General features: G+C 39.3%; 3 protein-coding genes and 1 long non-coding RNA gene across 5 annotated transcripts in view; 2 read left to right on the forward strand and 2 right to left on the reverse strand.

The window, feature by feature from the left end:
- The window catches only part of LOC116732614 (high affinity immunoglobulin gamma Fc receptor I-like), a 75,594-nt gene extending 57,042 nt beyond the window's left edge, over positions 1-18,552 (reverse strand). Inside the window, exons 1-5 of the mRNA XM_032582937.1 lie at positions 17,750-18,552; positions 17,313-17,348; positions 16,939-17,190; positions 16,614-16,859; positions 16,354-16,533 (exon numbers count right to left, since the gene is read on the reverse strand). Of these exons, the coding sequence (XP_032438828.1) occupies positions 16,354-16,533; positions 16,614-16,859; positions 16,939-17,190; positions 17,313-17,348; positions 17,750-17,780 (745 nt within the window). The 5' untranslated portion in view covers positions 17,781-18,552. The remainder of the gene's footprint in view (positions 1-16,353; positions 16,534-16,613; positions 16,860-16,938; positions 17,191-17,312; positions 17,349-17,749) is intronic.
- Positions 1-23,036, forward strand: part of LOC116732561 (muscle M-line assembly protein unc-89-like) — a 444,643-nt gene that overhangs the window by 91,572 nt on the left and 330,035 nt on the right. The gene's annotated exons all lie outside the window — the stretch shown is intronic.
- LOC116732664 (uncharacterized) lies at positions 654-6,189 on the reverse strand. Its single transcript, XR_004341832.1, has 5 exons — positions 6,033-6,189; positions 3,199-3,539; positions 3,003-3,098; positions 1,078-1,149; positions 654-698 (listed from the first exon to the last, which is right to left on the reverse strand). It is a non-coding gene; the product is annotated as an uncharacterized LOC116732664 (long non-coding RNA).
- On the forward strand, positions 7,329-12,775 carry LOC116732622 (uncharacterized). Of its 2 annotated transcripts, none has more exons than XM_032582954.1 (8): positions 7,329-7,443; positions 8,116-8,151; positions 8,287-8,556; positions 8,744-8,890; positions 9,030-9,116; positions 10,603-10,701; positions 11,648-11,713; positions 11,810-12,775. In XM_032582954.1, the coding sequence occupies exons 1-7, from the start codon at positions 7,413-7,415 to the stop codon at positions 11,692-11,694; spliced, it is 717 nt and encodes a 238-aa protein (XP_032438845.1). In that variant the 5' UTR covers positions 7,329-7,412; the 3' UTR covers positions 11,695-11,713; positions 11,810-12,775. The 2 variants fall into 2 exon arrangements, with proteins under 2 accessions (XP_032438845.1, XP_032438844.1); XM_032582953.1 differs by having other exon boundaries at positions 7,358-7,443; positions 8,636-8,890.

The following is a 23,036-nucleotide window of genomic DNA, read 5'->3' on the forward strand; positions in this document are numbered from 1 at the left end:
CACGGGTTTGGGTTCCAATAAGAACCCGATCGGCGAAATCCGTGAAGTAGTTACCTTTATTTTTTACAATTATTATAAAGCATAATTAAATATTCTACATTGAAACCAAAGAACAAAACCTGTTTTCAGGCCTAAGCATTTTTTAAACAAATATAACGATTTCTTACAAATAATTACAGTAAAATAATCATTTTAATCATCAATAGAAGTTCAGTAGGACAAATTGTGACTCATATTTCTCTGATCCTCTGACTGTGACTCTGCAGCCTGACTCTGCAGCCTGACTCTGCAGCCTGACTCTGCAGCCTGACTCTGCAGCCTGACTCTGCAGCCTGACTCTGCAGCCTGACTCTGCAGCCTGACTCTGCAGCCTGACTCTGCAGCCTGACTCTGCAGCCTGACTCTGCTCTCTGGTGGCTTTTTCTCCTGAAGCCTGAGGTGCAGGTTGAGTTTCAGTCAGATCACTGGACGGTGAGTTTCAGTCAGATCACTGGACGATGAGTTTCAGTCAGATCACTGGACGGTGAGTTTCAGTCAGATCACTGGACGGTGAGTTTCAGGTCGTTTCTTCTTCCACAGAGTTAAAGAAATAAACGCAGAAACAACCAGAGAGAAGAGGAAGAGAGAAACAATCAGTCCAGGAACCGTTCTGCTCTGGTTCTTCTTCTCTCCATCCTTGTTCTGTTGAACGAACTGAACTGTAAAACAGAAACAGGAAATTTTGGAAACAAAATTCTTTTTTTATTTTTGGAGATTTTTCTGGATAAAACGTCTCCAACATTTTCTCCTGGTTTGATAACCAGGATCATTAAATCCGACTGATTCTCAGTATTTACTGACCAATGATATAAACTCTGTGTTAGAATATCAACAACATCCTAATGTAATAATATTAATATTAATATCACATTAATGTCTAATGATCTGTTTCTAGTTCAGCTTCTAACCTGCTGAATGATCTGGAGTCACACCAGGAATAAAGACATGCAGACATTTGATGCAGAAGCAAGTCAGAAATAAATATGAAAAATATGATTAAATGTGAAATATTTTCATTTTTTAACAGTAACTCCAGACCTTTCAATGCTTCAGCTAGCTGCACCTCCCCAACAAGGCTTCCTCCATATTTGGTCACTTCAACTTCACTTCCTGCAGACAAGAAGCAAACAGGTGAGTTTTAGAAACAGACAGGTTGCTTAGCAACAGCTGGGTTCATGACAAGACAGGTGGAAAAACTCAGACATGACTTGAAACCGTTTATCTTAGCAGGTAGGTGAAGTAAATTCAAACGTTAAATTATTAATCAGCTGTTGATGAAAAATCAATCACTTCATCAATTATCTCTAAATGGATCAGAATTTCCCTCCATTATTCCATCGTTCTGATGACAGAAAGTCTCAAACCATCCAGGATCATAACAGAACCATCATAACAGAACCATCATAACAGAACCATCACATCAGAACCATCATAACAGAACCATCATAACAGAACCATCATAACAGAACCATCACATCAGAACCATCACATCAGAACCATCATAACAGAACCATCACATCAGAACCATCATAACAGAACCATCATAACAGAACCATCACAACAGAACCATCATAACAGAACCATCACATCAGAACCATCATAACAGAACCATCACAACAGAACCATCATAACAGAACCATCATAACAGAACCATCACAACAGAACCATCATAACAGAACCATCATAACAGAACCATCATAACAGAACCATCACAACAGAACCATCATAACAGAACCATCACAACAGAACCATCATAACAGAACCATCATAACAGAACCATCACAACAGAACCATCACATCAGAACCATCATAACAGAACCATCATAACAGAACCATCACAACAGAACCATCACATCAGAACCATCATAACAGAACCATCATAACAGAACCATCACAACAGAACCATCATAACAGAACCATCACATCAGAACCATCATAACAGAACCATCACAACAGAACCATCACATCAGAACCATCATAACAGAACCATCACAACAGAACCATCACATCAGAACCATCATAACAGAACCATCACATCAGAACCATCATAACAGAACCATCATAACAGAACCATCATAACAGAACCATCATAACAGAACCATCACATCAGAACCATCATAACAGAACCATCATAACAGAACCATCATAACAGAACCATCATAACAGAACCATCACAACAGAACCATCATAACAGAACCATCACAACAGAACCATCATAACAGAACCATCATAACAGAACCATCACAACAGAACCATCACATCAGAACCATCATAACAGAACCATCATAACAGAACCATCACAACAGAACCATCACATCAGAACCATCATAACAGAACCATCATAACAGAACCATCACAACAGAACCATCATAACAGAACCATCACATCAGAACCATCATAACAGAACCATCACAACAGAACCATCACATCAGAACCATCATAACAGAACCATCACAACAGAACCATCACATCAGAACCATCATAACAGAACCATCACATCAGAACCATCATAACAGAACCATCATAACAGAACCATCATAACAGAACCATCATATCAGAACCATCATATCAGAACCATCATAACAGAACCATCATAACAGAACCATCATAACAGAACCATCACATCAGAACCATCGTTCAGTTTTGTTCTTCATTAAATAACTTCCAGTGAATTTAGAGGGTGAAGAAATGAAGCTGGTCTCTGAACCCAAAGAGAAAAAGTTCTGACTGAACATTTGGTTCCTCTTGTCTTTATCTGATTAATGATCAGTTTTAAATCAAAACTGATCAGTTTTGATTTGATCTGCCATCAGTTTGGATTTCAAGGTTTAATGTGAACAATCTGCTGGAGATGAAGGAGGAAAAATGGAAACAAAGACAAAACAAATAAAATTTAATTAAATCTTAAATGAAGCAGATCTAATGAGAATCTCTAAACCCAACAGGAAGAGGAGAGGCGGTACCAGCTGTAGGGTCAGAGGTCAACAGCTCCTGGCTTCCTCCCTCCTCCTCTGATCCGGTCCGGGTTTTCTGGTCTCCTGTGAGTTTCTCAAAGCGAGCTGCAGAACAGAACCAGGAATTAGTCTGACCCGACTGGAGATCATCTTCTGATCTGAGGTCCAGAACCAGGAAGCTGCTGGTTCTGATCCAGACTCTCACCTGAAGGAGGGGGCGGAGCTACAACCAGGTGGACGGAGCTAATTAGTTGCTTCCTGCGGTTCTTTCCGGTCTGAGCGACCCGACACTCGTACGTCCCGTTGTCATCAGACGTCCCGTCCACCAGAACCAGAGACACGTCTCTGTTCTCCAGGTCCTTCAGTCGACCCGGTTCTGATAGGACGGATGCTGGTTAAACGGGTCGATCTGCTCGTCCCGAAACAGGAGAACGTAATCTGAGCCCAGATCGGTTCTGCTCCACTCCACCACCAGAACCGGGTCTCTGCTGGTCAGGCGGCACGGCAGAGCGACTGTCTGTCCATGTTCAGCTCGGATCGTCTGATCTGAGGAGAAACACAGAAAATATGAAAAATATGAAAAATATGAAAAATATGAAAAACATGAAAAATATGAAAAATATGATGCTTTTTAACGTGATGACATCATCATCTGTCCAATAAAACCCGGTTACCGCCCATCAGGGAGGCGGCTGGTTCTGATCCGGTTTAAAGCTTCTGTCATCAATTAACACTTCAACACCAAACATATCACTTGATCAATTGATTTATTAATAATATATTGATAAAATAATCTGTTTTGTTTTATTGCTGATGATATATTAATATTAAAACTTTCTAAATTGCTTTTAAAGCATCATGCAACGTTGCTTTTATGATTAAAATGGATGTTTTTGGTTTTGATTTTTAAATGATACATAAAACATGGAAAACAAGGCGACGAGTTAAAATGATTTATTTTGTAAAAAGAAACATTTAAAATAAAAATCAGAATTTTCTCATAATTGTTTCTGTTTTCAGGCTTTATGAGGCTGATGGTTATTTCAGATTTTCATAACATGTTTTGACTTATTATAGTTATAATAATTAAATCTTTATTTATTTGTGAATACAAATTAATTTCCATCTCTAATCCTCAGGAGGCCAAGTGGAAAAACCAGGAATGATTTTCATCCAGTATGCAGGTTATGAATATTATCTGAACAAAGATGGCCGTCATATAAAGTTAAAAAATTAAATTTATATTAAAGTCAAACTGAAGGAATCTGAAGTTTCCCCTGAAATATTTCATCATGTTTAGTTAAATAAATAAATATAAAAACTAAATTATTCACATGCTGCAACTTAATCTGTTAATGTTTCATGTTTCTCTTGACTGAAAGAAAAATTAATTATTATGCTGAAGATTAGAGTCGACAAAAATATCATTACTTGGATTTGGTTAATAAATGCTAAAATTGGTATTTTTATTAAATTAATGATCATTTTCTGTTCTTTTCTCATCCTTTGAAAGATAAAAACATCAGAATCAAGATTCTTGATTAAAGGAAAATAAAAAGAGAAATTTTCAATCAGCCATGTTGTTTATATTTTATATGCAGCTCTGCAGGGAACATGAGGAAAAACGTTATTCTGAGTTCCCTCACAATAATCTACTGATCAGTTATGCAGCATAATTAAATACTGTAAGCCTTTCATAAGGTGGCTGCTGTACTTTCTGCTTTAATATAAGATTATTTAAGGTTTTTAGATTAATCTTAATATCTCCTTGTGAAATATCTGAAGTTTTATATATTTTTTCTTTAGTATAAAAAGGCACAACAAACCTGTGATATAAACAGAAACTTCTGTAAGTAGGAAAGAAATAAAAATACATTTGAACTATATTTCTGAGTTATTATTGTTGGTAATAAATCATCTGACAGTTTTGATTGAGTCTCTGTTGTTCTAGTCTGGATGGTTTAAAGAGCTGCTTCAGTTTCATCTCAACCTTAACAAACATAAACATGCAGGAAATAAATCGATTTTCAATCAGTTTTTTGCACCAAAGACTTAATAATAATAAAAACATTTTATTATTATAAAACAAACTAATGATGGTAAAAAGCTGCACTGGATTAACTCTGGAATCTCATCTGTCTGTTAATCAATCAACTCCAGATCATTTCTTTGTTCTGTCACAATTATTGATTTATTCCATTTTGATTATCAGGCTCCAAACTTTACAAGGACTGACCGCCCCGCTCACCGCTTCCTAATACACACAAAACCAGTGACCTTCAATTCATACCTGATGACGTCACGTTGACACACCTGAGTGTCAGAGCCTCCTGCTGCTGTCATATCAATAATTACTTATTTCATTCATATTGTTCTTACAGAGCCTCAGTGAAAACTTGTTTATTATTATTAACTGTTTGGTGCAAAAAACTGATTGAAAATCGATTTATTTATTTACTGCATGTTTATGTCTGAGCGGCACTGAAAGCCCTTTAAACCATTCAGACTAGAATCAAAACAATCAAAACTGTCAGATTATTTATTACCCGCGATAATAACTCAGAAATAATCCATATTAGGATGTATTTTTATTTCTTTCCTACTTACGGAAAGTTTCTGTTTATATCACAGGTTTGTTGTGCCTTTTTATACTAAAGAAAAATATAAAACTTCAGATATTTCACAAGGAGATATTAACATTCATGTAAAAACCTCACATAACTTTATATTAAAGCATAAAGTACAGCAGCCACCGTAACAAAGACTTATAGTATTTAATTATGCTGCATAACTGATCAGTAGATCATTGCGGGGATCTCTCTAGAGGCCTCGGTCATTTTAACTTTCCTGCTAAATGAAACTGAAGCTGCTGCACAAAGATCCGAAAACAAACAGGTTTTAGTTTAATGCAGTCGGTTTAAAGTTAAATCTCACTTCATATTTTTTCTGTTTTTGTATTTTCTCCGTTTCTGAGTGTAAAAACTGGTTGTAATGTTTTGCTCCTGATCCTCAGCTTGTTTACCTGCAGCAGTGACTCACCTGCGGAGACAAAGACGGGAAGAGCAGAGAGCAGAGAGAGTCCGCAGAGCAGCCAGGTAACTGCGGACATTTTCTAACACCTGGAATCCAGACAAACACCAGAACCAGAACCAGAACCGAGTAAAGAGATAAAAACAAAACCTGATGTTCAACTCCTAAACAGGAAGCGATGAAACTGCAGGTGTGGCATCTGGAATAACAAGTCTGCAATTTAAAAATGAATGTTATGCCGACATCCTGTCACCAGAGGGCGCTGTTACATAAAATGAAAGATGAGGTCATTTTATTTCTGCGACATTTTCAGCGTGGTCAGCTGGTTGTTGAGCCTCAGGACTTCCTGTCCTTCATGTTTTCAGGTTTTAACACACCAGTGAGCTTTATGGGTCAGGACTGATGAACTCTGAGGTTTGGTCAGAATCAGATTCCTTACTCCGAACCTCAGCTCCAGCCTCCTGCTAGAATAACAACATAAACTCCTGAAATACTTTCTGGCTTTCAGATATGAATTATTGAACCAAAATCATTTTCCTCCCCTCTGGAGCTCCAGGGAAAAATCTGACCAGAGGTTTTAGTCTCTAAGGTCAGCAGCTTCCTGTTGCTTTATAATTAAATGGGTCATTAGCTGGATTCTGTGGAATTCTGGGTAATGTAGTCCTGCTGCAGCACAGGAACATCTCAGACATGCATGGGGTCAGAGGTCATGGGGTGTCAGTGTGTTTCATGAGAGTTAAAAAACAAGAACAGCTCAGAGGAGTCCAGCTCTGGTTCTGACTGATGCTGCAGGTTCTGGTTCTGGTTCTGGTTCAGCCTGGTTCTCTGGTCCAGAGGAACGTGAAGCTGATCAGTTGAGTCCAGTAGTTTGATTTGACCTCACCTTCCCTCAGGTGAAGCAGTCCTGTCCTGCTCAGGCTCTCACCTGTAGCCCCGCCCACTCACAGCTCCGGCCAGTTGAAAAACGGTGTGACTGTGACATCACTTGTTAACTGGCAGAGTTCAGCTGAGGCTGCTGATTAAATGTTGATGCATTATATTATATTTCTCTGAGAAAAGCCATTTTTCTCATTTCTCTCTGTAAAACCTGGACTGGATCAAAGTTAGGACTGGACTGAATTTAGTTGTTTCTTAGTAAAAACTGAATTGGATTTGTGTGAAAACTGAACTGAACCCTGTGAAGATACTTGATTACTGTCCATGATGAAAGTCCTCATTGTTTGTTGTTTTTATGTGTTTTTATTTATGCTTTTGTTTTTTTGCTGTTGTGACACATTTAGGTGATAAATGTGGGTTGAACAGAACATCAGCACAGGAAGAGGGTGGGCTCAGACTTCACTTAGTTTCTAGTAAAAAAAACGTAAAACTGCTCAATGAGTCAGAGCTGCAATGACGGAAACATCGTTTCACTGTCTGACCTGTAAGTAGAGAATCACTGTTTTTATTTCATTTATCCTGAAACTGAAGAAAAGAAGAAACTCTAGTTAAAATGAGACAACAGGAAACAGCCACACATTTAAATGTCTCTATTATCTTTGTCACTTTGACAAGGTGCAACAAAATAAAAGGTGCTATCGACTCAGAAAAACTTAACAACAATTTAAAACTATACAACTGAGCTCTAAGTGAATCATTTAGAAAAAGGAACTGTTCGTATTCATCCTCCATGGGAGGCGGAGAGACGTCTGGACTGGAAACATAATCATGACAATAAACATCATGTTGTATTTTCCATAAAGCAAAATAAGTGAAGCCTGTGTGGAGAACTGGACACAGTAAACGGGTCTCTGGTCAGTAGTTTTGTAAAAACTGCCACTAGGATCATTTCATGTCTGAAAACTGGAAATCAGTTTTCTGCTTTTGGAAAAACAGGAAATGTGACAATCAGAACAAACAGACTATTTCTATCACACAAAGGTAGAAATATGCAATAAATCAAAACAGAATAAAGAATAAAATACAGTAAAGGCACAAATATAACAAACTCTTTTAAATCTGCATCTCTATTTGACCATAAACAAACCTTTTACATTTAGTGACAATAAAAAGCTCATTGTTATTTATAAGATCTGATCCATGTTTTATTTTGCAGTCTTGACCTACTTGCAGGTTTGTCCAACCATTCAAGGTTAGTGAAGCTTTTTAGAAAGAACATTTTATGAATAGTTGGTCAACAGGTTTGGCTCCTGCAGCAGCTCTTTGGTTTATAAAAACAAAACTACAATAATTTGTAAAACCACTTTTTGTTGTTGTTCATCACCAGCTGCTCTGACTGTGAGTCCCAGCAGATCTCAGTTCTTTAGAGGAGAATCAGTGACTCTGATCTGTGAGGATGAAAACAGATCTGATGGATGGACTGTGAGGAGAAACACGACCAGAGGAACCAGGAACCGATGTGGAGATGGATGGGGGAAATTAAATGGTTCTACCTGCAGCATCAGTTACCTGTATCCATCAGATACTGGTCTGTACTGGTGTGAGTCCATGTCTGGATCCTCCAGCAGCAGCATCAGCATCCAGCTCTCTGTCTCTGGTAAGATCAGACTGTGGAGTTAGTGTTGCTGAAGCTGTGTGGAAATGGATGAAATGCTGTAGTTTGTCTCTGTGTTGAGGTGGATCAGTGATCCTGCAGAGTCCTGTCCTCCCTGTGATGGAGGGAGATGACGTCACTCTGAGCTGCACAGTAAGGAAATGGGATTCAAATTATTTTTCTGTTTCAGAGGAACCCTCCATCCCTTCTACCCAAACTCCCCTTGCTGCCCAGGCCTCCTCCTCTCTTCTTCTCTACGTGTTGTTGCCTCTTGCGTCTCTGTTTGTTCTGATTATGTTCGTTTTTCTGGGACGGCGCCTTTGCAACAAGTCAAGAGGTGAGCCTCACTGGTTTTCAGTCCACATCTCTTTCACCTTCATTATAAAAATACTTCATTTACATCCAGTATTTTAAAAATGTTCCAGTATTTTAATGTTTCCCTACTGTGGTCTCATCCTGGTTTCGTCTGATTTCAGATCAGAAAGAACTGATGAGCGACGGCAGCGAGACCTGCGACCACGTCACAACATCCGGTCATCATGAGGAGAACCAGAGGAGAAAAGGTTCTGATGGAACCATGTTCAACACAACTTCACTGTTCTCACCTGGAAAACAGGTTTCAGTTCAGTTCTGCTAACACAGGCAGAAACAGTCACTGCAGTTCAGTCACACAGTTTAAAACCAGGTCATTATTTAAATGAGTTTAAAGTTGTTTCTGTTTATTGATGGGCTCGGTTCTGATGGGCTCGGTTCTGATGGGCTCGGTTCTGATGGGCTCGGTTCTGATGGGCTCGGTTCTGATGGGCTCAGTTCTGATGGGCTCAGTTCTGATGGGCTCGGTCCTGATGAGCTCGGTCCTGATGAGCTCGGTCCTGATGGGCTCGGTTCTGATGAGCTCGGTTCTGATGGACTCGGTTCTGATGGACTCGGTCCTGATGGGCTCGGTTCTGATGAGCTCGGTTCTGATGGGCTCGGTTCTGATGGGCTCGGTTCTGATGGGTTCGGTTCTGATGGGTTCGGTTCTGATGGGCTCGGTTCTGATGCTTTTTGCCTCAGTGGAAAATGAAGTGAAGTGGATCTCTGTGGTTTCCTGTTGAACCACAAACAATGAAACAGGAAATGTTGTCAGAAGCTTCATGCATTTTAAGTTGAGTTTTAAAATGATTGTTGCATAAATGTTTTTATACATTATTTCCTCCTTAATGAACAATGAAAGCAGCAGGGCAGAACTTTCTGTTTATTGAATTATTTAACTTTTCTTTAACTGGCTGAGTTATTAAGAACAAACTCTTATTGACAATAATAGCTATTTACCATGAATATGTCATAATGTTGCTGTGTTTGCAATATTTATCGAATCTTAGGAGTGTTTTAACTGTAACTTTGTGTTTGCTGCTAAAACTGGTTTCCAGTAAGAAAAATCCAAACATTGTGTCTGATTTAATGTAGCTTCAGTAAAATTATAATCTCTAACTGGAGAGTAGTAGGAAAAAGCGTCAGAGAGAGGAGCTCAGTTTGTCCTCCAGCAGCCAGATCCAGAAAACTCAGGATTACTTAAACCAGACTAACTGAGAGGTTGATGAGAAAAGAACAAGCTTCACTTTCTGCAGTCATTTCATTTGATTAAATCCAGAATAATGAAGAAAATGTTTTTCATTAGTGAACTATCTTCACATTTCAACGTTTGATACGTTCACCAGATATTTGGGAGAATTTCCCTTTAAGCCGTCTGACTTGGTTCATCATCAGGTTTGTTGTGATTTTGTTCCTGTTTCTCCTGAATGACCCAATAAAACTGGATCAGGTTCCTTCACATTTTTCCTCTCAAATCATTTCAGCACTAAGATGAAATGTTGACTTAAGCAACTTTATCACTAATTTGGGGACTTTGTCCATTAAAAGTCTTATTTTTCTCTGACCTTCATCGTCCAGTTTGATGTCTTCAGATGTTGCTTTAATATTTTCATGTTTTTTAAATCCTGACTGATCTGAGAGTTTTGCTCTGATTGAATGTGAGCATCTCGTTTCTTCTGTGTTTTTATTTCACAGACAGAGATTCAGCTGCAGTCGACTCAACAGTGAGACGCCAAGACAGCAGTTATGGAGAAATATTCATCAAACATATGCATCACAAGTCAGACACAACAGGTACAGCCTCCATGTTGAGCTGCAGCCTGAGGAAATCAGATGGATGTGATGTTTGGGTGCAGCTCCACTGCATCGCGCCGTAAAACCTGAACTCTCTCAGCTCTGGCTGCCACTTTATGCACTTACTGAATCTACAAATACCTGGATTACAACTCATAATAATGACAACAATCAGGCTCTTCAGGATAGAGAGAATAGAAAAAGAAGTGGTCAGTTTGTCCTCCAGCAGCAGATCTACAGATAAAACTCAGTCTGACTGGTTCAGGTTATCAGTTTTATTGTAAAGGAAAGTTTTAATCCTAGTCTAGGAAGTAGACAGGATGTCTGAGTCTCAGATTAAAGCTGCAGCCTGATTCTATTCTCAATACTTTGTGGAAAACTAAATGCTGCTGTAACTCATATTAACTCAAGATTCTTCAAAGAGTTACTAAAGTTGAGCAAAGTATAAAAAGTATTTCTAAAAATAAATCCAGCTGCTCATCATCCGACCCAGAAGGACCAGCTGTCCAAAAAAATAATTTCCTGCCAGAAACAGAAATGAAAGATTCAAAAATAAAAAATGAAACTGAAAGTAAGAGAAATAATCCAACGAGCTGCTACCCTGAGATACACAACTCTGGAAACTGAAAAAGAAAATTCCAGAAACTGATAAACTAATAGATAACTAATAGATAACTAATAAACTAATAGATAACTAATAGATAACTAATAGATAACTAATAGATAACTAATAGATAACTAATAGATAACTAATAAACTAATAGATAACTAATAGATAACTAATAGATAACTAATAGATAACTAATAAACTAATAGATAACTAATGAACTAATAGATACAAAGCTGCTGTTTTCTGATGAATCTTCTTCCTCCGGTTCATGAACATCATGCTGGTTTTTCCTACATTCTGCCTGTGGTGATTCATTTTCTGCATTGTGATTTTCAGAGAGCGACTCAGCTGTGATTTATTCAGCTGCCAGAACAGACCGATAATCAGAGAAAACAGAAACAGGTGAAGGAACTGCTGCTTTTATGATTTACTGCATGTTGATACAAAACGAGTTTTATTAAAGTAAAATATGTTAATTTGATCCTGAATCTGTTTCAGAGCCACATCATCTCCTCCTCACTGAAAATCTGCTGAGGTTCTGCTGCAGAAGTTAGATTCTTCCTCTTGCCTTCAGCAAGCCGTAGATCTCCGGAGCCAAATCATCATCATCACCTGAAATGATGAAGAAGCGTCTGCTGCACGTCTTCCAGCTCACTGACAAACACAGAGAGGTTTGTCCTGCTGGCTGGAGGCCTGAGAGACACAATCATCCCGACGTGGAGAAGAAGAAGAAGAAGAAGAGCAAAGCAGGAAATCCCAAGATCTTCTGTCAGCAGATTGTTCTTGTTCCTGGATTGGAGGTTTCCCTGTGAAAGACTACAGATCTGATCCACTAGAACAAACTGATCTGCTTCCTCTTCAGGTTTTATCCTTCTCTGTTCAGGCTGCAGTTGATGGAAAACCTCTTAGTTTCACTGAAACTAGTTTAGTTTTACTCCTTTTTTGTTTTTCAGAAAATGATATTTTTCCTTTGCTGTCATTTGCTACCATCTTTATTAAAACTGTAGAGAAAATAAAAAGTTAAGATTCTTTATGAGAAACTGAGAATGTTTCCAGCTGCAGTACCAGAGTCAGCCAGCAGGGCGCGCACCATGACTCTCCAATAGTTTCTGTTTGTTTCTGAGCTTTTTATTATAATCTGGCTGATTGTGGAAGAATTAAACACATTAAATAAAATAAAGATAATACTTTGTTTATTTCAATCCCATCAAGCAGCAGGTTTATTGATGGATTATTGATCCTCTGGTTGATCAGACATGATGCCTTTAACTCACTGATGGTTGATGGTGAAAACATGAAGGACTCTTAAAGCTGCAGCTGGAGCTCAGAGGAAACCAACTGGATCTAAACCAGTCAAATCCTCCAGTCTGATCCAGGCAGAGTCACTGGGAGAACTGGAGTCCAGACCCACTGGGACTGGTCAGATATCAATGATTCATCATCAATTTATGGGTTTTATGTAAATCAGACAGAAATTAAACAACATGAGAGTTACAGCAAAACTTTCAGCTTCAATCAGTTTAAACTGAACCAGGAAATCATCTGGGTTTTTGTTTCCTTAGCTTTTCAGAATAAAGTTAAAATCATGAGAATAATTTTAAACTTTGATTTTATGAATAAAGATAAAAAAGTAGAAAGACTTCTGGATCATTTGAGTTATTTTATTTCAAAGATATTTTTAGACAAAATAACAGAAACAACCTGAAGGTTCTGCTTTGGTTTAACACACTGAGGGATTTTCTGCAGTTTGAACAAATTTATTCTGAGGTTTTAGTTTAGTTTTCTTCACACGCAGTAAATAAGTTTCCACTGCTGAACCACAGACAGAGAGACAGACAGGCAGACAGACAGTCAGACAGGCAGGCAGACAGTCAGTCAGTCAGACAGACAGACAGACAGACAGACAGACAGGCAGGATCATCATGTTTGTTAGCAACAAGCTGCAGAGCTGCAGGTTCAACAGGCTGAAGCTGCAGAGAAACAATGGAGCTGCTGAGGTTTTAACATTCAGACATTTCAAATAAAAACAGTTTCTGAAAACATGAGACTGAAAACTGAGAATGAAACATTAAATACATTCATGAGGCTTACAGAGAAAAAACTCAAACATATTCAGATGGACAGGTGAACATTTTTCTGGAGTTGATTTTATTCTCCTGCATTAATTTATTGTAAGAATCATAAATCATATTGTTCTGAATGAACAACTTTCTAATGTTTCCAGTTTATTAAAGAAAGCTCTCTGAGTAACAGAACTGATGTTTTCTTCCTGTTGTCAGTGGATCCAGTTTCACATCAACAACATTTTCTGTCTCCAGGAGTTTCAGCATCAAAGTTTTTCTTCTTCTTCTGTCATGGTGGCGTACAGAACAGTAGTGAAGCAGCGCCGCCTCAGAGCTGCAGAAGAAGAAAACATCCAATCACTGAAGCTCAATCATTTAGCTGCAGCTAAGCTAGCCTGGCTAATGCTAACTGACTAGCCTGACGCTAACTGTTGCTGCTGGTAACAGATGTTGAACTATAAAATGACTCATTGTTAAAACTTCCTGTCAGTAGAAATTTAATTATTCCATAAATATTGTAGTAATTATGGATCTGATCAGATGTTTCTGTCTCCATGTTCTGCTGAGGAAATCTGGATTCTGTCTGGATAATCTGGATTCTCTCTGGCTAATCTGGATTCTGTCTAGCTAATCTGGATTCTCTCTAGCTAATCTGGATTCTCTCTAGCTAATCTGGATTCTCTTTAGCTAATCTGGATTCTCTCTAGCTAATCTGGATTCTCTCTGGCTAATCTGGATTCTCTCTAGCTAATCTGGATTCTCTCTGGCTAATCTGGATTCTTCCTGACATAATCTGATGCTGCAGGAAACTAAAACTCGTTGATTTCTCATCAGGCTGAACTGAGGGAGGATCTGAAAGCAGCAGAGATCAGGAACCTCTAAGATGATTCTTCACATTTTCAGACCAAAGTTTCCTCTGAACTGCAGCTTTAATGACTGAACATGGTGAATGTTGGAGAATCCACTGATCCACTGAGATCTTTACAGAGAATATTCAGCCATTGTTTTCTACACCAGCTCATTCTGCCCCCAGTGGTCATTAAGAGTAATGCAGGAAAACCTGGACAGAAACACAGAGGAGCTGAGAGAATGATGACAAGAAATAAAATGTATGGAGATACACCGACCTATTAATTATAAATTAATATGAGTTTCACTTTCTGAGGCGACTGGTAAGAAACATTTTACTGAATATTGTAATAATTGAGTTGAACTGCAGCATTATAGCAGTTTGGCTTCATCAGGAAACGTTTTCTGGTCTCTACCAGCAGCAGAAACCAAAAAGCTTCTCACCTTCATTCACCCACTGAGACGTTTCCACATCACAGTGAGAAGCAAACAGTTTGTCAGGTTTGAGTCGACAGCTAGAGACCAAACCGCAGCCTGACGCTCAGCCTGCTGCTGGCAGCTAAACAAGCTGCACATGTTTCTGAGAAACAGCCTGATCATTTATAAACCACTAAACTGCAGAGGATAAACCAGGATCAACTGGTCAAAGTCACTAAATGAACTCAGTGATTAAAAAGATTCAGACTCTGTTTATTTTACATTTACTGATGAGAAACTGAACATTTCCTGCATTTAGATTCAGGAGCTCAAACTGAAAAACTCAGATATGAAGCGATAATCTGGATATTTAAAAGAATAAAAAATAAATCTGATTATTTTAAAGTCAGTATAAACTCATCCTGTGTGTTTGCTCAGATCTCTGTCTAGTTTTATTAAACTCTTGGCTCCTTTAATCTGGTTAGATTTTTCTACACATTTCACATTTTCTTTATCACAAAACGTTTGTAAACAATTTATTTTAAAACTAAAATCTGTGAAAATATGCAGCTTGTTTTTCACATTGAGGTATTTTTACACTATTTGATTTTCTTCCTAAAATAAAACTTCACTTGATTCTCATTTAAATTTCTGCATTTCATAATAAAGTTTAACACGTCAGATTAAATTAAAATCTGAATTCCTCCAGTAGATAGTAACTGGTTTCTGGTCCCAGTTTGTCCAACCAGAATCATTTTCTTCATTAAAACAAACCAGGAGTTTGATGAGTTTCATCTCTGATGTGAATAAAATCAGATTAATGTGTTTCAGACGACACTAATATGAAGAAACTAATTCAACATGATGTTAAACTGTATTTTAGTGACTGTTAGTCGTTCCTGCAGTGAACCTGTTGGGTCGCAGCGTTGCCATGGCAACCTGAGGCTGAAACAGGAAGCTGGACGACCTCAGAGTCTGTTAGCGCCAGTTAGCAGAAAAACCACAAACTGCTGCAAAGCATCAATACAGAGAGACAAACTTTAACTTTAACCTGCTGAAATAAACAACTAAACATTTACAGACTAACTGGAATAATTCATATTTCATTCAGTTTCTATCACAAACTTTTGATCATTTTATATTAGAAATAAAGAGAGAAAAATAAAAAACAAATCTGACAACATAAAAACACATTAGAAACAGGAATTTCATTTTGATCCAGTAGTTCAATAATTTATAGTATTTAAGTGATTAAAAGGTTTATTGATATATTAATATAACTGATTAATTCATAATAGTGACATATTTTCTTGTGATTAAAATATTTAAAATTGGAAAACTATCATCTTTTATTTGTCTTGAGTTTTTGCACAAACATATTTGAACATTTAATTGATTAATAAACTTTTTCTGACTAATCGAAAAACTCAGCAAATTTCAATTCTTTAGTTTTTTCCAGATGAACCAAAAGATTAAAAGTCAAACATTTTTATCTTTATTTGATTTGATTGATATTTTAACATCAGTGTGATTTAATCTTTTCTCTTCAACTTCCTGATTACCTGAAAATTAATTATTTATAAATTATTTTTGCTCCAGCTGAAAAATAAACTTCTGCAAATATAAAAACTGAAATGAAAATATAAAAACTTATAAAAACTCAGACCTAAAATAATTTAGAGTTAACAGCTGCAGGCATCATGTTGATCTCACCTTTAGATTTCCTGTTAATGTGACGTTTGACCAGTAGAACCAGTAGAACCAGTAGAACCAGTAGAACCAGAACAACACCAGCTGATAGAGACGAGAGACCAGAGAGGAGAAACTGGGAGGAAGATGAAGAGGATGATGATGGAGGAGGAGTTGATGGGGAAGATGTGGTTGATGGTTTCTCTGAAATAAAGATTTAATAAGTTATAAATTCATGTTAAAACTTAAAGTTCAGGATTTATTTAACCCTCTTGACCTCTGACCTTTGACAGAGATCCTGCTGGATGGAGACTCTCCATGACCTTTGACATTACATTTATAGAGGCCTTCATCAGATTTCTTCACTGAGTTGAGAATCTTGTTGCCAGTAGTTTCATCACCAATGAAGGAGCCATCTTTATAGAAAGCAGCTGGGAGGTTGTGGGTTGGATTCTTTGCTCTGCAGCTCAGAGTGACGTCATCTCCCTCCATCACAGGGAGGACAGGACTCTGCAGGATCACTGATCCACCTCAACACAGAGACAAACTACAGCATTTCATCCATTTCCACACAGCTTCAGCAACACTAACTCCACAGTCTGATCTTACCAGAGACAGAGAGCTGGATGCTGCTGCTGCTGCTGGAGGATCCAGACATGGACTCACACCAGTACAGACCAGTATCTGATGGGTGCATGAAGGTCATGTTACAGGTAGAACCATTTAATTTCCCCCATCCTTCACATCGCTTCCTGGTTCCTCTGGTCGTGTTTCTCCTCACAGTCCATCCATCCTCACAGATCAGAGTCACTGATTCTCCCTCAAAGAACTGAGATCTGCTGGGAATCACAGTCAGATCAGCTGGAGAGACAAAATGACATAATTAATTATGATTTCAGTTGCAGAAAAAAACATCTGAAATTAATACATTTTTAAATAACTTTTGAAAATGTAAAAAAAGTTTACAAGAGATTTTTACCAACCTTTGACCCCAGTAGAGCTCAGCAATGAGGCCAGAACTAAAGAAAAAATTAATATTTAGATCAAAAACTGATCTGAGTAAACTCTGTAAAATGTGACTAGCTTGGGAGACAATGAGAATAATTATAAATTTAAAAAACCTCTGATTTCCTTTAAAATTTTATTTTTTCCATTTTTTTGGCGCTAGTGGCTCATATTTTTTCCACAGTAGGCAGACAGGAAGGAGGGTGAGGAGAGAAGACATGCGGCAAAGGTCGTCGGGACCGGGAATCAAACCCGCGACGTCCGCCTCGAGGACTAAGGCCTCCAAACGTGGGGCGTGCTAACCCCCTGCGCTCCTTCCTTTTAAATTTTGACTCCAAACTCAAAATAAAACCCTGATAATCATGAAAGCCAGCAGCAGTTTGACCCAAACGGATCATAAAGTGTTTGTACTTACAGAGTGAAGCTGCTAGAGATGTTGGTCTCATCGTAGCTCTGACTGATCAGTTCAGCTTCAGTTCAGCTGCTGTTACTGAGCTGAACCCGCCTCCTTCCTCCACATCAAGGGATCAGAGCAGCAGACAAACCTTCACAGGATGAAACTCACATTTCACTCAGGAACCACCTTAATAACAGCAATGAAAAGCAGGACAGTGTTTACTATTGTTTATATTCAATACTAAATGGAAATGTGTCCAAATATCTGACATAAATGATTCACTACATTAGTACAATTGGACGAAGGATGTTGAACATGGAGATGTTGTAGAGGAGGGACAGAGGAAACCAGAGAAGGTTCCTGATGTAGATCAGTGGAGCCCAAAGTGGGTCCTGGAGGCCCGGCATCCTGCAGGTTCTGGTTCCCTCCCTGCTGGTACCAACAACCTTTCAGCAGGTCAAAGTTCATCTTAGGCCTCTAATGATCATCGTTGGATCCAGGTGAGTTAAACCAGGGAGAGACTAAAACATGCAGGATGCCGGACCTCCAGAACCTCCAGAACCTCCAGAACCCACTTTGGACCCCCTGATGTAGAGAGAGAGGAGATAAAGGAGGACAGAAGATGGAGAAAGAGGATCTGCTGTGGCGCCCCCTGGTGGGAGCTGCTGGAAAGAGATGTTCAGGAAGACAAAGTGAATAACAGAAAAAACCTTCATGGTTTATTATATGAACATTAATTAGGATATCAGACAAATATTAGTTTATATAAATTATTGTTGTCTATTTTCACAGACATGTATCCATGTGCTGCATGTGTGTCATCCATCCATCCATCCATCCATCCATCCATCCATCCATCCATCCATCCATCCATCCATCCATCCATCCATCCATCCATCCATCCATCCATCCATCCTCTGAACCAGATCAGTCTGTCCTGATTCCACAGGAAAATGATGAGGGAGAAAAACTCTCTGGATCAGATCAACACAACATCTGAGACGCCTCCAAAGCCTCCGCCATGACACATCTGGGCCCATCAGGCACGTGCAGAAAGGGGGCCAGCGGGGGGCTGAGGCCCCATCTATCCTTGAGACCCAAGTGTCTTTATTTATATTTTTATTGTTTTATCTGTGTGTCAGAAGGCCTGCTTGTTAACCTCAGCAATAATATTGATCTAAATATAATAATTTCTCTAAATAAACTAGTCTGGCTGCCCTCAGTCTAATAATGACTCAGTTTCTGCCTCCATGTTGTTCAGACTCCATGGTGAGGAGGAGGAGGGCAGAACTTCATCCTCTATCAGATTATGGAAAGATAAGAATATTTTTTCCAACATTCACTGGCTTGTGAATGAAAACTTACGTCTGATGTTGAAGTTAGAAAAAATATTTTCATTTATTTTGTAAATGTTCTGCAATAAAAACCTTTTCTCCCCTAAACACAGAAATGTTTCAGCTGCAGAGAAACTTCTGACTTTAACTTCATCATTCTGCCCCAGTGCTGCACTAACTGCCCCAGTGCTGCACTAACTGCCCCAGTGCTGCACTAACTGCCCCAGTGCTGCACTAACTGCCCCAGTGCTGCACTAACTGCCCCATTGCTGCACTAACTGCCCCAGTGCTGCACTAACTGCCCCAGTGCTTCACTAACTGCCCCAGTGCTGCACTAACTGCCCCAGTGCTGCACTAACTGCCCCAGTGCTTCACTAACTGCCCCAGTGCTGCACTAACTGCCCCAGTGCTGCACTAACTGCCCCAGTGCTGCACTAACTGCCCCAGTGCTGCACTAACTGCCCCAGTGCTGCACTAACTGCCCCAGTGCTTCACTAACTGCCCCAGTGCTGCACTAACTGCCCCAGTGCTTCACTAACTGCCCCAGTGCTTCACTAACTGCCCCAGTGCTGCACTAACTGCCCCAGTGCTTCACTAACTGCCCCAGTGCTGCACTAACTGCCCCAGTGCTTCACTAACTGCCCCAGTGCTGCACTAACTGCCCCAGTGCTTCACTAACTGCCCCAGTGCTGCACTAACTGCCCCAGTGCTTCACTAACTGCCCCAGTGCTGCACTAAAGCTGCTGCTGATCTGGATCTGAGCGTCCAGCAGAGATCTGCAGCTCTAGTTCTTCATGCAGGGATGGTGGAGGTTAAACATCCAGATATTATCAGGGTTTATTTAGTAAAATATCATCAAATGTTCTTATTTCATAACTTCATGACCTTTGACCTTTTCTCCTCTGGTTTGTTTAACAGCTTCAGTCTCAGATCAGCAGAAACAGAAACATTAAATCAGGGAAACTAGATTATCTTCTCATTGTTCACATGATACAGTTTGATCTGATTAAATATTAGATTATTGATTAATATGGGTTGTTGTTCAGGGTTTTAAGATCTTGTTCCTTTTTTAACTCTGATTCTTTGCTGCTGAATTCTGATAATCATTTATTTAAATCAGGTGAGCAGCAGCAGGTGAACCTGAACATGAGGAGCAGAGCTGGGCAGCTGTGGTTCAGAGGGTCAATAGGTCAGAGGTGCTCTCTGCTGTTTCAGGCTCTGGAAGCTGGACGGTCGGTGCTGCCCCCTGCTGGCAGCAACAGCTGAGCAGAGCAGCTGCAGAGAAAACTGCCTTTTATGCGTTTTGCTGTATTTAAACTTTTGAAATGAATGTTAAAATGTCTCTGTCTCTTAATGAGGTGCAGAGTGTGGAGCCCAGCAGAATGGATTATTGATCAGGTTGTTTCTGTTGATCAGATCAGATCAAACTAAACCTTGAAGGTGAATGAAGGAGAGCAGCAGCTGCTGTATTACAGGCAGCAACATGTTTGATAATGTGAGTTATGCAGATATCAGGACTACAGAGACAGGAAGTGACGTAACACCTCCAGGTAGGGGCGGAGCTTGTAACAGGTAGCCGCTCCTCTGAACTTTCCAGAGAACTGAGTGAGAAACCAGTTTGATGAGAAATGAACAAGTAGAATCTGGTTTGTTCTGATCTGGAATCAAACCAAACACACTGAGCTGCAGCAGAACTGATCCCAGAATGAGATTCATTGTTCTTAGGAGAGTTTGGTTCAGACATTTGTTGACGGTCCTTAAGTGAACCTCTGAGCTCTGGAGGAGCAGAGAACAGCTGGCCGACATTAGCCTTCATAAATCGGATCAACCTTGAGAATGAAAAAGAAAATATTTACATTTCTTGATGAAAACACATGTAAGGAAAATAAAAATAAATAGACATTTTTTGATGACAGCGCATGTATAAAGGAAAGGAAAAACAAAATATATATTTATGCTTTTATTTTTTATTATGGCAATTTTGGTCTTCCATAAACAAAGGCTAAGAGGTGATCGTTACCTTAACGAGCTAAAAATAAATGTCGTGCTGCTGCTGAGACAGGCAGAGCTGGACTCCAACAGAGATGCTAACAGGAGCTTTTTCTGCCGGGGTACTGACATCACGGATCAGTCCGGTGTTATAGATTAACTGGTGGCAGCAGCTGGGAGAGACAGGTGTTTCTGCGGTCGTGGCTTTTTAGGACCCCTGTACCGAACCAGGAAGTAAACAATGCAATGAGCTTAAACAGCTAAAACATTTTTGTAAAAATACTATCCGATTCCTTAAGACATCCATTAAGATCTCGGAAATAACTAATTAGAAAGACTTTTATTGGTCTTATATGGTAAGTTGACTTTTTTTAAAATTAATCTGCAAAATCACCAAAACAGGTAAATTACACAGAACTTGTCCTGATTTCTGTGTTGCTTCAGAGGTTGAAACTCGTCAAAGGAAGATCGAAAGATGCCATAAACAGATCTCAAAGCAAAGACTAGTGCCTGAAAGTTGATATAAATGTTGAAGAGCCACGGGATTAAAAATAAAATGTTTAAAAAGATCAACTGTCTATGTTGTTTTTCACATCTCCTCATATTGTATGATATTTCAATTAAATAGCCACAGAAACAATAGCCAAATCTTTTTAAAAACTGTTTTTGGAACATGTTATAGTTTATTTCCTAATTCATTTACAGAAGACATGGCAGATCTATCTGGAAGTGTCATTTCTTCTTTATTGTTCATATTTTTCTCATAATTTAACTAAACATCTTTATTCTTTTCATTAAGTGACTCTAATATTCAACTATAAGAGACAACGCTGAAAAAACTATTGTCTTATTTACTTTTACATCAGAAACGGGTAAAAATCTTCACTCAAACTGAGATTCTGAAAGTGTCACCAGTTAATCCAGGTTTGCTTCTTAAAGTGCAGAGTGTCCGTTAGAGCAGAATCAATAACCGGTAATTATTGGACTTCTGTCGGCCGATATAGTTTAGTGGATAAAACGGCTCTCTGAACTCAGCGACCGCTGGTACCAGTTCGGTTAGAGATGTCGTCTGATTCACTTTTTGGACCCGTTTATTTTATTGTCTAAAAAATAATATTCACTTGTGTGGTGTTATCCATCCATCCATCCATCCATCTTCTTCCGCTTATCCGAGGTCGGGTCGCGGGGGTAGCAGCTTCAGAAGGGAGGCCCAGACTTCCCTCTCCCCAGCCACTTCTTCCAGCTCTTCCGGGGGAATCCCGAGGCGTTCCCAGGCCAGCCGAGAGACATAGTCCCTCCAGCGTGTCCTGGGTCTTCCCCTGGGCCTCCTCCCGGTGGGACGTGCCCGGAACTCCTCACCAGGGAGGCGTCCAGGAGGCATCCTGACCAGATGCACCTGAACTGGCTCCTCTCGATGTGAAGGAGCAGCGGCTCTACTCTGAGTCCCTCCCGGATGACTGAGCTTCTCTCTCTAAGGGAGAGCCCAGCCACCCTACGGAGAAAACCCATTTCGGCCGCTTGTATCCGCGATCTCGTTCTTTCGGTCATGACCCAAAGCTCATGACCATAGATGAGGGTGGGAACGTAGATCGACCGGTAAATCGAGAGCTTCGCTTTTTGGCTCAGCTCTCTCTTCACCACGACGGACCGGTATTGTGTGGTGATATTTTGGTGATATTTCATTATATTTTTGAATATTCCTTCACATACAAATAATTATTATTGTTTTGAAGAGATCAAAGAGAAAGAAATATTTTCTAATCCGTTTCTAAAACGTTGTCGCGTTTTGATCAGGAAACGACACAACCACCTAAATTTTTACAAACATCTGCGTTGAGGACCCCGTCAGATTGTCACTAGTTAATCTTAATGCGGCTCGTTTTGTTTTTAAGTTTATTTCTCCTGGTCACCAGCCTGCAAACTGGTTCCCAGTAGAGAACACAGATAAATACTGTAGATATGGATCATAATCTGTTGGGATC

This window comes from Xiphophorus hellerii, chromosome 14 (assembly GCF_003331165.1).
Source record: "Xiphophorus hellerii strain 12219 chromosome 14, Xiphophorus_hellerii-4.1, whole genome shotgun sequence".
Lineage (NCBI taxonomy): Eukaryota > Metazoa > Chordata > Actinopteri > Cyprinodontiformes > Poeciliidae > Xiphophorus > Xiphophorus hellerii.